General features: G+C 41.1%; 1 protein-coding gene across 1 annotated transcript in view; it reads left to right on the top strand.

The window, feature by feature from the left end:
• The window catches only part of glb1l2 (galactosidase beta 1 like 2), a 92,555-nt gene that overhangs the window by 56,506 nt on the left and 20,456 nt on the right, over positions 1-15,593 (top strand). The window contains exons 10-13 of the mRNA XM_043676815.2: positions 7,674-7,811; positions 10,542-10,622; positions 11,525-11,631; positions 13,872-14,018. Of these exons, the coding sequence (XP_043532750.1) occupies positions 7,674-7,811; positions 10,542-10,622; positions 11,525-11,631; positions 13,872-14,018 (473 nt within the window). The remainder of the gene's footprint in view (positions 1-7,673; positions 7,812-10,541; positions 10,623-11,524; positions 11,632-13,871; positions 14,019-15,593) is intronic.

Raw genomic sequence — 15,593 nt, 5'->3', positions numbered from 1 at the left:
AGTCTCCATATCTAATGCATCCTCCTTAAACACTTCCGCCAACTCCAACCAGACCCCACCCATTCATCTCCTCCCCACCTCTCTGCCTTCTGCATGTACCATTTCCTTCACCATTCCTTGGTTTGTGTTACTCTCACCACCAACCCCACTGATCCAGCAGGTACCTTCCCCTGCAACCGGAAAAGATGTAAAGCCTGCTGGCACACCACCCACTTCACCTTCATCCAGGGCCTCAAACAGTCCTTCGAGGTGAAACAATGGTTCATCTGCCTCTCTTCCAACCTAGTTTACAGAATCAGGTGCTCCCGATGTGGTCTGCTCTACATCGGGGAGACCAAACGTAAACTTAGAGAACAGTTCACCAAGCATCTTGGCCGGGCCCGTAGGGACTCACCGGACCTCCCAGTCACTGCTCATTTTAATTCCCCTTCCCACTCCCGTTCTGACATGACCATCCTTGGCGTCCTCCATTGCCACAACAAACCTAGCTGCAAATTGGAGGAACTACACCTCACCTTCCACCTCGGCAGCCTACAGTCTGGAGGACTCAACACTGAGTTCTTCAATTTCAAATAACCTCTCTTCCCATCCCCCAACTCCCTTCCCAGCCCCTCCCCCTCCCTTCCACTCCTCCCTGCCACCAACCAGATTCATTCCTCTCATTGATCAACCAGGTCGTACTGGCTACCTGCCTTCACCAATCGCCACTTCACCACCCTGCCCCCACCACCCTCTTTATCTACAGCAGCCCCCACACCCACCCCCAGCCCAGAAGAAGGGTTACACCTGACACATCGACTTCTCCACCTCCTGATGCTGCCTGGCTTGTTGTTCTTCCAGCCTCCTGCTTATCTACCTTGCTGTTAGTTTAAGCATTTCTTTGCGTTTTGTATGAATGAAGCCCGTCCAAATCTTTGTGGCTGGTTGTAATATCACACACAGCTTAGAAACTAATGTGTGAAAATAGCTCTTAGCTCCCTCTGGTGAAGTTTTAAAAACTTTATAGCCTGCTTTCAACTCATGAAGAACACAATTACAATGGGATTTTATCCACCCTTTATAGGATGAATTAGCACACCAGGGCAAATGCAGCTGCCCCAGCTGCGATCAGTTGAGTGTAAGAAAATATTCGATAACAGCATAATAATTAAATCGTGTGAAACACTTTATCGACTTTCCAATGATATGGACATTGAAGAAACGGAAAGAAATTGCATTTATTGTCAGACCTGTCATGCCACAGGACATCCTAGACAACTTCACAATCAGTCAGTCCCACATTTCACATGGATTAACTGTTGTAAAATAGAAATCTTGATGGCCATTTGTATGCAGCAAGCTCTCAAAAGCATAACAATCCCGTAATGACTAGATAATCTGGTGATGTTGGTTAAGGGATAAGTATTGGCCAGGATATGTGATGAATTTCCTTGCTGTTCTTTGAAGTAGTGAAATCTTTTACTTCCACACAAGATCTCAGACAGAGCTTCAATTTAGTGTCTCATCTGAAAGATGACACTCTGACATTGCAGCACTCTCTCACTTCTGCCATGACGTGTAGTCTCTAGAGTGGGATTTGCATCCACTTCTGTTATACTCCGTCCCTCCCTTTGTTTCCTTTCAGGACAAACTGGACCACCATAATCGCCAGAGTTCCAGAACAGGCGGGGAGTGGCGGAGATGAGGCTCCTTGCGTTGTATGCGAAGAAGATAGTGGAGCTGGCCAGTGATGAATAGGACCACTTGTGTTGGCGATGCACCAATGGACAGCCAACCCAGTTATCTCCTTTGTTCTGTGCTGCTCTCCAATTATGGGGACAAACTCATTCTTAATCTCCTCCAGTTTTTACCCATCTTTTCTGATGAATTTCCTCAAGGTCAGTGCTGGAGATTCCCAGCTTCGTTTTACCTTTGAGGTGGAAATGGGTTAAGTCAAACAAGCTGCACTGACAATGCTTTCACCTGTTCCCTGCACCTGGATGGAGACTTTCAGTGCAGTGATTACTCTGTTTAGGTTAGATTTGGGTCATGACTTGGTGAACACACCACTGAAATGTTGCAGAAGGAAAACCAAGGTTGTTGGCACTCAAAAGGGTTCTGGAGACCTTGCATCTGTTCAATCCCAGGTAGAAGACGTCCTGTCAACCATTAGTGACTTGGTCATCCTGCAGACTCGGGTCCAACAGGATGCTCAGTGGCTGCTGGACATGTGCTCAGACATGCACACTGTTGCTCCTGCTCCTCGGATGTTGCCTGAATGGCTGTGCTTTTCCAGCACCACACTTTTTGATTCTGATCTCCAGCATCTGCAGTCCTCACTTTGTCCACACTGTTGCTGTAGCCGTGGGTTCAAGAGACCTCTACTTTGATCCAGGTACCCCTTCTCAAATTGATGTTAACAGGCAGCCCGAGGGAGGATGAGGAGCACCAAACAGACAGATTTACACCAGAAGCTGTTTCTTAGGAAAGTCCAGTGTAACCTCCACCCCTGCTCCTCAGCACTCCTTCCTGTGATCCCAAAGCCTGCAGCATTTCTAGTTGAGGAGGGTCAGCTTGCATCTGGGCCGGATGCTGTTTGTAGGCCAGAGGCCTCAGATACAATTGCCTAAGTCTTCAAAGTTAACCAGGCAAACAGCAAAGCAAGCTTCCTGTACCCCAGCTGTGGAAATCAGGCCTGCATCTGAAAGTAATGTGGGGAAGGATGAAGAAAACATAGAGGGCAAACAAGGTCAAATGCCCTTGTAAATGAGCGACCACCTTTAAAAAATTACTACATATTCACTTGCATTCTTGCAATGTCTGCTGCAATATAATACCTGCTGTCAGATCTGGTGAGATCTTCAGAGTGGTGAAATTTAGATTAGATTAGATTAGATTACAGTGTGGAAACAGGCTCTTTGGCCCAACAAGTCCACACCGACCCGCCGAAGCGAAACCCACCCAAACCCCTACATTTACCCCTTATCTAACACTACGGGCAATTTAGTATGGCCAATTCACCTGACCCTGCACATCTTTGGACTGTGGGAGGAAACCGGAGTACCCGGAGGAAACCCACGCAGACACGGGGAGAACGTGCAAACTCCACACAGTCAGTCGCCTGAGGCGGGAATTGAACCCAGGTCTCTGGCGCTGTGAGGCAGCAGTGCTAACCACTGTGCCACCGTGCCGCCCTTAATCACACCCATGTGACCGGCTCTTCATACAGCCCCAGCATATAAAAGCTTTCAATCACCAAGAATTGCTGTTCTCTCATATGTTATTGACACTGAATGAAGTAGCCCTCTGATGTCACGGATCCTTGAACTGTGATGTTGGAGACTACGGCCAAGGCATTGCTCATTGATGTGGACTGCAATGAGCATAAACAAAGTGCCCACTGAATGTGCGAGAATCTGGCCTACATACAGCATTCTGTATTTACATCAAGTCTTTGCATGTGTCTGCTTCTCAAAGAAGTTCACTTACATTCAAGTTTGGGAGATATAGAATGGCAGCTCATGTGTCCAACATCCCTCTAGTTCAATGGTCTGTCAAGAAAAGGTGCATGAACTGCTACCTCTTGCAGGTAAACACCATCTTCAAGCATTTCAGGGTGACTGAACAATCTGTGTTTATTGTGAAACATTGAAGGGTTCTATGTGATTGGAAGGATCAAAAGGGGATTCCCAAGGATTCTTGTCAATTTGATGGCCATCATGAAGGCCTGCAATACATGTCCCACAGATGTTATATCCTCATACATTCCTTTAAAATATTAGTGCATGCATTCTAAGTACACAGTCTTGCTGCTACTTTTCTAACAATCATACTGGGCAGGTACTTTGAAAGTGGGATCACCTGAAGAATACAAGTAAAACAAGGTCCATGTGTCCTTTGCACCATGCAGGGACTGATTTCTGGATTGGGGAAGCAGTGACCATATTGATATTTTCGCTAAACTGTTAATCCAGAGCTCCAGGTAATGTTCTGGGGACCCAGGTTTGAGTCTCACCAAGACAGATGGTGGAATTTGAATTAGATAAAAATCTGGAAATATGACCATGAATCCAATGTTGGTTGTCAGAAAAACCTATCTGGTTCACTAATATTCTTTAGGGAAGGAAACTGCCATCCTTACCTGTTCTGGCCTATGTGTGACCCCAAACCCACAGCAATGTGCTTGACTCTTAATTCCCCCCGGGCCATTAGGGATGGCCGAGTCAGTGGATATCCTCATCCTGAGAATGAAAAATGAGCAACAGAATTGCAAAGTTATGCAAAGTCCAAACCAACTCACTCATCCAGGAAGTCTGTGGCTCTGAAGTTGTTTCTCGGCTCTTGAACCCAGTGATGCACTGCTCTCTCCTGCTTTCCTGGATGGTCTTTTCCAGTTAATGTTCTGACTGTTTGCCGCATCTTCAATCTCATAAAATTATTCTGTCAGCATTTCATCTGCAACTGTGGAAGCTGGCAGCCTGTACACTGTGGTCACTCACAGCCTGAATGCCTCCCAACTGAGCCCTAAAGTCACTCAGTGCAAAGTAACAAGCTAAGTCCCACGAGGAGCCTGTCTTCATGTCAGTGCAAAGTCATTCTGTCTAGGAAGAATACTGCAGATAGGTGGAAATCAGAAACAAACATGGAGAATGCTGGAGAAACTCAGCAGGTCTGCCACCAGCTGTGGAGTGGAAACCGTTGATGTTTTGAATCCGGTATGGCTCCTCTTCAGAACAGTTCTGTGGAAACTAGTTACCAGATACCTGCACTGTTACCAGATACCTGCTCTGTGTTACCTGCCATCTGCTTGCATCATTAATTTACTTGCTGGAGGCGAAGAGAATTGGAAGTGCAATGTTAAGAGAACAAGTTGGGGTAAAAAATTAGTTGTGTGAAATTTAAACTATTCGCCATTGAAGGGCAAGATTCTGGACTCATTATTTAAGGCTTGCATCAAATATACAAAGCAAGAGTAGATTATTCAGTTCCTCGAGCCTGCTCCACCATTTCGTCAGAGTATGGCTGATCTGATTCTAACTTCAACAACAATATTCCTGCCTACCCTGATAACCTCTCAGTCCCTTACATAACAAGTATTTATCTACATCTGCCTTAAATAAATATTCATGATCTCTTGATCCATTACTTTATTCAGGGAGAGAGTTCCAAAGACTCCCGGTCTTCTGAGAGGAAAAGAAACTGCCTCATCTCTGATGTAAATGTAAATGGCCAACTTAATTTTTGAACAGTAACTTGCAGTTCTAGATTCTACTGTCAATGGAAACATCCTCTCCACATCTTCCCTGTCAATACCCTTCTTCAGGATTTTGTTTCAATCAAATCTCTTACTCTCCTATGGTCCAGCCCATACAAACCCAGTGTGTTTAACCTTTCCTCCATTAACCTGTAGTTTCCAGGTGTTGTGAATTTTCTCTGAACTGCTCCTGATGCCTTTGCATCCTTCCATTAAATAAGGCAGCCAAGACTGTACATAGTATTCAGGATGCAGATTCACTCGTGCCCTGTGTAATTGAAGCATAACTTCTCTACTTTTGTATTCAATTTCCCTTATGAGAAATGGTACTGTTCTAATAGCTTGCTTGATTACTTGCTTACTAATCTTGAGTTATTCATGCACAAGGAAAGCCAGATCTCTCTGCATCCCAGCTTTGCAATCACTGCCCCATTTAGATGTTTTTTTTTATTCTTTCGGCTAAAATTAACATATTATATTTCACATTATACTCCTTTTACTACAACTTAACACACTCATTGAAATTGTCTATATCATTTTGTAACCTACTTGTGTCCTCTCCACAACTTACTTTCTGATCTATTTTGGTGTCATCAGCAAATTTGGTAACTGTACCTTCTGTCCCATCATAGACAATGTTCATTAAATTGTAAGTAGTTTGATTTCTGCGGATCTCAGTGGCACAAGACATTTCATATTTCCCACTTGGAAAAGACCCATTTACACCACTCCTCTACTTCTTCTGTGCTACCTAATATTTTATCCATAACAATATGCTACACCTCCATGAATTTTCCTTTTCCACAATAACCTTGGATGGTGGCTTCATAATGGAAAAATTGGGAACATTTTACTTTGTCAGGGCTATAATTTTTTTTCATTCGTGCTCGCCATAATTTTTGTCACACCAAGAAGGGAAAACGTCTGCCCTCAGTTTTCTTCTTTTGATTTATCACGTAAGACCAGGAGACATAAGAGCAGAAATTAGGCCATTTGGCCCATCATGTCTGCTCTGCCATTCAATCATGGCTGATAGGTTTTTCAAGCCCATTCTCCCACTTTCTCCCTGTAACTTTTGATCCCTTTGGCAGTCAAGAACTTATCTATCTCTGTTTTAAATATATTCAATGACCTGGCCTCCACAGCTTTTTGTGGCAATGAATTCTACAGATTCACCACTCTAGCTGAATAAATTTCTCTTTATCTCCGTTCTAAAAGGTCTTCCCTTCACTCTAAGGCTGTGCCCTCGGATCCTTGTCTCTCCTGCCAATGGAAGTATTTTCCCAACGTCCACTCTGTCCAGGCCATTCAGTATTCTGAAGTTTCAATCAGATTCCCACCTCATCCTTCTAAACTCCATTGAGTATAGTCCCAGAGTCCTCAAACATTCCTCATATGTTAAGTCTTTTATTCCTGGGATCATTCTCGTTAACCTCCTCCGGACCCGCTCCAGGCCAATACATCTTTCCTGAGGTATGGGGCCCAAAATTGCTCACAGTAGGCTAAATGTGGTCAAACTGGAGCCTTTTAAACCCTCAGAAGTGCATTTCTACTTTTATATTCTAGTCCTCTCATAATGAATGACAACATTGTATTTGCCTTCCTAACTACCGACTCAACCTGCAAATTTACCTTAAGAGAAACCTGGACTAGAGCTCCCAAGTCCCTTTGCACTTCAGATTTCTGAACTTTGTCCTCGTTTAGAAAATAGTCCATGCCTCTATTCTTCCTACCAGAATGCATGACCTCACACTTACTCACGTTGTATTTTATCTGCTGCTACTTTGCCCACTCTCCTAATCTTTTTAAGTCTTTCTGCAGCCTCCCAGCCTCCTCAATGCTACCTGCTCATCCACCTGTCTTTGTATCACCTGAATCTTTATCCATAACTTAGAGATATTTTGAGAATAATAAATATTTACTGTAGGTAATAGAAAGCTGCTTGTGTTTGCTTTTGCAAAATATCCAGTCATTGCAGTAATCTTGAAGTAAGTAGTGGTCACTTGACACCAATATTCATGTGTTTGAACCCTGTAGATTGTGGGAGAAATGGAAAACTGATGGATATACAATTGCATGAATTTAAACTCTCCAGAATGAATGATTTAGGAGGTCACAGAACATCAGTGAATCTTGGAGGAGAGTATTCTTCCATGTAGTTGTAGCTTAGGAGGAGTAAATGAGTAAAGTTCAGATTGGCATCAGAGATAAAATGGGGAAAGGCAAATGCAATTACAACAAAGAGATAAAGTTAATCTTGTGTCAGGCATACATTCTGTAATATTTTGTTGTACAAATGTAAGTCTTATACCTCATTAGATCCTTTTTTTGTGTGTTAAGTTTCCTATACTTACGGTTATGTGTATAGCTAAGCCATGATGTTCTTTAGGAGCAGGTAAGTGAATATATGAAGATGTTCCATTGTTGATTTCTTCTGCAGGAATACTGAATACCATTGCAGCACTTTTAAACAAGGGTGTATCCATAAATCTCTACATGTTTCATGGAGGAACCAACTTTGGCTTTATGAATGGTGCTCAGGACTTTGGCACCTATATTGCTGATGTAACTAGCTATGGTGAGTACACTTGACTTGTCACCAGATTTCCTTTAATTGTTCCTTTTAGGAAGTTCAGATCTTAACAGAATTCTTCAAGCCAATCAGGTCAATCAATTGTTTCTTAAGGTTTTGACTCCAGATGCAAGTATTTTCAAATTTTGTAATCGTACCTTCCATCTCTTTATCGGTTTCTTCTTGTCATGAGCATTGTTAGAACAGGACCACTTTTCAATTAGTTTCGAGGGGAAAGTCAGACAATCAAAACTACTTGTTTGCAACACCAAAACAGTCAAACCAGAGACTTCCTGTGATATGTAGGGCTCTGTGTCATGTTGAAAAATGTATTTGGCAATTCACTCGGCAGACAAGTTATCTTCTAAGAAGATTAAAAGGTCCTCAATGAATAAACATGTGGAAATAAAGCTGGAGAGCAGGAGATAATTTTCCTTCTGGTGGCGTGCTGCTGAATAAGTTTGTGTAAATTTCCTTTTGTGCTATTTGATACAATCATTTATGATTGTATTAAATTATATAGTTACCAAAGAATTTTACCCCTAGATTAATGAGGGCAGTGCACTGTCATAAAATTAAACTACAGTGTTGGTTATAAAAGTAAGTTTTTGAAATTGAACACATTCCCTGACAGGAAGTTAACTAAAATTCATTTTGGCTTAAAAATGTGTTGCTGGAAAAGCGCAGCAGGTCAGGCAGCATCCAAGGAGAAGGAGAATCGACTTTTCGGGCATAAGCCCTTCTTCAGGATTCCTGAAACGTCGATTCTCCTTCTCCTTGGATGCTGCCTAACCTGCTGCGCTTTTCCAGCAACACATTTTTAAGCTCTGATCTCCAGCATCTGCAGTCCTCACTTGCTCCTAAAATTCATTTCGATCAATTTTAATTTGTGTGATAGTTTGGCCAAATGTCATGTGACTTTTACCTTTCCTCTAAAGGAACATAAACTACTATAGCACAGCAACAGGCACTTCAGCCCATGATGTTGTGCTAAAAGGACCCTTAAATTAAGGATAGCAAATGCTGAAAGACCAAAGTAGGTCTGTTCACATCTTCGACAAGTAAAGATCCATTCGTTGAAGATCTTTCTTTGGTCTCTTTTATCAATTTGAGCAAATTGGAGGGCAGTAATGAACAAGAAACAAAAGGTAAGTGCACAGAGTCATTGAGATGTACAGCATGGCAACAGATTCTTCAGTCCAACTCGTCCATGCTGACCAGATATTGTAAAATAATCCAGTCCCATTTGCCAGCATTTGGCCCATATCGCTCTAAACCCTTACTATTCATATACCCATCCAGATGCCTTTTAAATGCTGCAATTATACCAACCTTCACCACTTCCTCTAGCAGCTCATTTCATACACGTATCACCCTCTGTGTGAAAATATTGCCCCTTAGGTCCCTTTTAAATCTTTCCCTTCTCACCCTAAACCTGTGCCTTCTAGTTCTGGATTCTCCCACCCTTGTCTACTTACCCTGTCTATGCCCCTCATGATTTTATAAACCTCTGTCAGATCATTCCTCAATCTCCAGTGCTACAGGGAAAACAACCCCAGCCTATTCAGCCTCTTCCTTTAGCTTACATCCTCCAAACCTGGCAACACCTTTGTACATGTTCTTTGAACCCTTTCAAGTTTCACCAGTTAATTTTTCAAACTGATGTTTGATAACTATGAACAGATTGATTGCAAAAAAAGCTACAAAGAAAAGGTGAGCTGTCATATGTATAGAGAGAAAGTGTGAGAGAGAGATATCAACACTGTCAATCTGGGAAAAGACTACAGTTCTTTCTTAAAAGAAGAAGGTCATTGGCGGAGGTAAATGAACAAATGAATCTGACAAAGTAAGGTTTAAAAAGAACAATTTATGTTCCTAAAGAGAGAGTATTTAGCTTGAGAGGCTAAAGCCTGAAGTTATCTTGGGAATGATTAATGGTTTTTCTTGATGGAAAAAACTCACTTAGATGGCCATTTTGATGGGTTCATTTGCGTCTGGCTCTTCCATATTTTATTATGGGTCTTTTCTCCTTCATTCCTCTGGGTGCTGGCTCCTTTATTTGAAAATTCTGGTCAGTGCCTTTGGACTTGCAGTCAGGTACAGGCATTGTCATTGTCGTCGTCATCATTATTTAAGAATTGGAAAGGTGCTGGTGCCGGTAAGACTTCTTTCAGAACTGAACTAATTAAAGCTTCTTCTGCCAACTATAAATTGCATTTATACAATACTTTTAATGCAACAAAGTGATCCAATGTTATTAAACAAGATTTGACACTAAACAAGGAGTTAGGACAAGTAACAAAACACTAGGTCAATGTGATGTGTTTTTAAAAAGCTTCTTAAAGACTGGGAGACTGAGAAGTTTTGGGAGGGAATTTCATATATTAATATCTAGCTATCTGAAACCACATCCACCAAACGTGGAAAGGCCTAAATCAAGACACACAATAATCAAACTGGAATTTACACATTGCCTCTTTCAAGTTTGAGCAAGTGCTTTTTGTACGTAGTCCGCTCTAACCCCAAAGCAATGTTTACTTCTTGATTTTGATTGTGGGCTGTTTGGCCAGTCACTGAAATTTGATGTGTTATTGTCCCTTTTCAAAATTCAGGAGTTGAGTTTGATGCTGAACAATTCAGCTTTGATGATCAGTAATTTTGATGTTGTTTTTAAAGATTTGAAAATATTTGAAACTATTGATATCTTTTCAGTTGAATTTTTTTCTTATCTTTCAGATTATGATGCACCCTTATCTGAATCAGGAGACTACACAGAGAAATATACTCAAATTCGTGAACTTTATAGCAAGTGGTTGGGTAAATGCAATTTGCTTTTGTGAATTTTGTATTCTATTTATTGTGAAAATAAGGTTTACAGACTTGTTTATCCAACAGTCTAAGATTGGACATTGAATGGAGTGTAATTGTCCTTCGATCCTCCGGCTCACAGTACTATGCCTGTCTAAATGCCCCTCTTTTTGTATTGCATGAGTAAAACATTATTTGAATGATTTAGGTAGAAAATGTAAACATTTCAGTACCTGCTTTCTGAAAGTATGGAAATTTTTATCGAGGTGTCCATTTCTGTTCATGTATCTGAAAGTCTTAAATTGAACATATGGCCCATTAAAACAGGTTTCATCAGCTGCCTGGAAACTCTGCGAATCCTGACTAGATTGGTGGGACTTAAATATCTGCTGTCACATTCAATGCATCAAATGGCTATAATTTATCAATGGAGGCATGCTCATAGGTTGGGCAGGTCTGCGAGGTGGTTTAAATGAGAAAGGTTGCAATGAGAGGGAATATTTCAATCTAAGGCAAAATGTAGGAAGATCTTTACTCTGCAATTGATCTTTGCTATAGCTGACAGTGGAAACATTGCTGTGGTGATGTTACAGCTGAATGTGCAATATTAGAATTTTAAATTGTGGAAGGATGGTTTAATATCTGTTCTTATGACATCAGCGTGACTGCAAACTGAAATAATCATTTCAAACTACAGTTTGGAAAGTTGAAAGCCAAACTTATTTGCTGTTGCAGAGAGTTGGTATATGGACTCGACAGACTAAATGGCCTCCTGCTGTGTTGTACCCATTCTGTCATTTCATAAGATATTTTTCCTAATCCCATTCTTCAGCCACTCCAAAATGTTTTTAATTGATATTAATTCATACAGTGTAATGACTTCAGTTGATTTGTTTTCCACTTTGTTACAGGTCAGAAGTTGCCTGAACAACCTGCTCAAATGTATAAAGCAAGATATACCACCATTCGCGTAAAAGAATACATTCCTTTGTGGGAAGCATTAAATCAATTGGAAAAGGTATAATTTTAGTGTCTCTGACTTTGGTATCTTTCAAAGCAATTTGAACATTGTCGATGAGTAATGCCAGTGCAGTTTAGAATTTGCTATTAACAGGTTTGGACATAAGAATCTTGATCATTGTTTACACACTTCTAATGTAATGAGCGCTACCCATTATGTATTAGAATGTATTAGAAACATCTCCCCCCCCCCCCACATAATAATAGGTTAGAATTTTCATTGTGGGAGCTCAATGAGTCACTCACACTCCATTCCTGTATGTTATATTGGTTCACATTTTTTAAAAATTCACACCTTTAGTAAGTAATCAGAAGTTCTATCAAAACAAATCACATTATCATTAATTTCTTCAAAAGCATGAGCCAGGCAGAGACTAAATTTTCTCCTAATAAGTCTACCAAACTATTTGAAGACAAGTAATCTCTGTATATTCTCACCAGCTGCCCAGGAGCTGCTTGCAAAGCATTGGTCCAGTTGTACTTGTCTCTGTGTCAGCTGAGAAAGGGTTTCTGGAAAGTAAATGAGAGAGGAGTTTCACATACTGCCGTCTCCCAATTCCATACTCACAAGGGGCATTACTTGTTAAAAATGAAATCATGTGAGCCTCAGACCTTGACATCTTTTGTAAAGTTCTTTTGTAATAAATGCATTGTTTTAAAGAAGATTTAAAATGGAAACATTTTGTTTTCTGTAGAATAGTTTAATTCTCCAGTGCAGAATCAATTTTAATTTGCTGTAGAGTAACATTTCTTCCACCCCTGGCCAATAAGTGATTGCCCAAATTGGTTCTATCCTGGAAGTTTAAAAGCAGCAATGGTTGCTTGAATGGATTGAATCAATTGAATAAATATATTGTTGAACCAATTATATTGAAGTGAACTAATGTTTATAAAACTGCAAGTTTACACCTGCAAAAAAGAAAATTAAAAAGGAAGAAATATAATATATAAAACTGCAAGTTTTTTTTCTTTGTGTGAGTTTCACACTTGAGGTTTGAAGTCATCAGGACATAATAAGCTTATCAGTTTTATTGATTTGTAATGTTCCCTCTGAAATCAGCAACTTATCTCTAACCTGCAAATTCCATTGTTGATTTATCTGTCTGGGGAAACTCTTGCTGATTTTAAAACTGTGTTTAAGTCTTTTGAGTACTCTTATTAGTTTTGTTGTAGATTGCTTCGGAGCACATCAGCAATCAACCATGTGTCATGAGTCATACTTTAAGTTTTCATGCTTTTAATTATTTTACGGCATCAAATCAATGCTGGCAAGGCCAGCAATTGTTGCCCATCCCAAATTGTCCTTGCGAAGTTGATAGCGAGATGGTCATTAGATCTGGTGGAAGTGAAGCATGCAGTCTATGTTACTGCATGTTGTATGATCTCTGAATGTTAATACAAGAGGCTCTTCAACAGGATGACACGATGGCTCAGTGGCTAGTACTGCTACCTCCACGCCAGGGACTTTGGTTCGATTCCATCCTCAGATGACTGTCTGTGCAAACTCTGCATTATAATTGGGTTTGCACCGGGTGCTCCAGTTTCCTCCCACAGTCCAAAGATGCAGATTAAGTGGATTGGCCATGTGACATTGCCCATAGTGTCAGGGGATGTTCAGGCTAGGTGGATTAGTCCTGGGAAATGCAGGGTTACAGGGATGGGGTAGGTCTGAGTGGGTTACTCTCTGGATGGTTGGTGTGGAATTGTTGGGCCAATTGGTTGGCTTTCATGCTGTAGTGATTATATGATTCAAGGTCTTCAAGTAAAAATCAAAGTTTCTCAATTCTTATTCCACTGAAGGTTTTCAAATGTTAAATCAATGTGCTTATGGACATCTTTTAATTTGTTCATGGGATGTCAGTGTCGCTGGCTGGGGCTGTATTTATTGTTAACCCCCCACTCACCTTTGGAGAAAGGAATGGTGAGCCATCTTCTTGAACTGTCAGGTGTAGGTAGACCCACAGTGCTGTTAGGAAGGGAGTTTCAGGATTTTTGACTTAATGACAGTAAAGGAACGGCAATGAAGTTCCAAGACAGGATGGTGTGTCGTTTGGAGAAGAAAATACATTCGGTGTGTTCCTTTTGTATCTGCTGTCCTTGACCTTCTAGAGGTAGAGGTCATGAATTTGGAGGGTGATGCTACAAGACTTTGTCAATTGCTCTCAGGGTTGACTGGTGGAAGGTGAACAATGCTCAAGTGTTTGATGTTTCAGAAGTAACACTTTTCAACTTTTGTAGCCAATTCAAAGTGAAAGACCGATTAATATGGAAAACCTTCCAATCAACAATGGCAGTGGACAAGCCTATGGGTATACGTTATATAACACAGTAATAAACAGTGGAGGATTACTTCATTCTGGCCAGAATGTACGGGACAGAGCACAGGTAAGCTAGCAGTCTTTCTCACCATTGGTGCTCATTGGTTAAAATGGGATTTATGTTCCAAGGAAGGTACACATTTCAGTGCTTAGCATCAGTCACTGGAAAGTTGGATGGAAGAGGAATAATCTTCCCTATGATACAAATTGTGCATTTATCAAGGTATCACTGTACTGGAGGAACTTGGGGAATATTCTAATATTTCAGTGGCCAGGTACATGTCAAAGCAGCATGGGCCAGAGTTGCACATTGGGATCCTGCAGAATCCCCAATGCAGTTGATTGCATGGGATTTGATTTGATTAGATCCCCTACAGTGTGGAAACAGGTCCTTTGGCCTAACAAATCCACACCGACCCTCCGAAGAGTAACCGACCCAGACTCGTTTCCATACATTTACCTCTGACTAATGACCAACACTATGAGCAATCTAGCATGGCCAATCCACCTAACTTGCACATCTTTGGACTGTGGGAGGAAACCCATGCAGACACGGGGAGAATGTACAAACTCCACACAGACAGTCACCCAAGGTCCCTGGCGCTGTGAGGCAGCAGTGCTAACCACTGGACCACTCTGCTGCTCCTGGAAAATTTGAACAGTGGGCAAGTCTGCTGCATCTGGAGCCATGCAAACTATTCCATTATAGTTGGGGATTTTGAAAGGTTTTGACTCTCAAATTTATAGCTACCCAGGAAAGGGTAGAGGATTATCTGTAAGTTCTTTGTCACTATTAAACTGAACCCCCGATCCATTGCTGATCAACCATCCCCACCCCACCCCCAAACATCACTTTCCAACCCTGGTCCTGCTGAAGCCAGGCCAACCCAACACAATGCTATCCACCTCACTTATTTTGCACACTCATCTTTCCTTGGTCTTTCATAAAATCTTGGTTTTTTTGGGACCTTTTATATTCCTGAAATATGGAAGCAGATGTCCTGAGAAAAATGTGTATGTAATTCTTCTCCTTTTCTGAGAAGATGTCTCTCTAATTTCCTCTAAGGGACACAACTAGGACTGGTGAGGCTCCAAGTCCAGGCACAATATAATCTCTGAGAGACGAGTGGGTAATTTTAAACAGAGTTAGCATTAGCTGATTCAGACAGTTATCAAAATATTGTTTATGTTGAAAATGGAAAATGTTGCCAAATCTTAAATTTAAAAGCTTTCCAACTTCAGGTTAATAATTATATGTCATATTGAGTCAGGAAATAGACTGCACACAATTTAATGCCCGTAACTGGCACCTGAAACATGCAGTAAATTCTCAGTATCTGCAGAATCGCAAATTCTAAATTTGCCTAGATGCGCCCAAAAAAGTAACAAAAATCAACTTTGCAACATATCTGTGATTTTTAACCTCCTCTTAAATGAGCTCTGCATTTGTGAATTTCATCAATCCTCTGGCTTCTCAGGAATGGGACCCCCACTGATATGGAGGGATGACTGTATTTTGCACACTGTTGCTATGGCACAAATAATGGGGAATATGTTGCACTATAATAGTTTTGAAAGTGTCTGCTGGACATGTAAACTGCAGAATATAGCACTCAGTTTTATAGATGTAGGTGTGAATTCT

Source organism: Chiloscyllium plagiosum, unplaced genomic scaffold, assembly GCF_037043375.1.
Source record: "Chiloscyllium plagiosum isolate Xiang-an unplaced genomic scaffold, Cpla_swu_hap1 HiC_scaffold_29, whole genome shotgun sequence".
Taxonomy (NCBI): domain Eukaryota; kingdom Metazoa; phylum Chordata; class Chondrichthyes; order Orectolobiformes; family Hemiscylliidae; genus Chiloscyllium; species Chiloscyllium plagiosum.
Note: the sequence above shows the minus strand (reverse complement) of the source record. Positions and strands in the feature narration are given on the sequence as shown.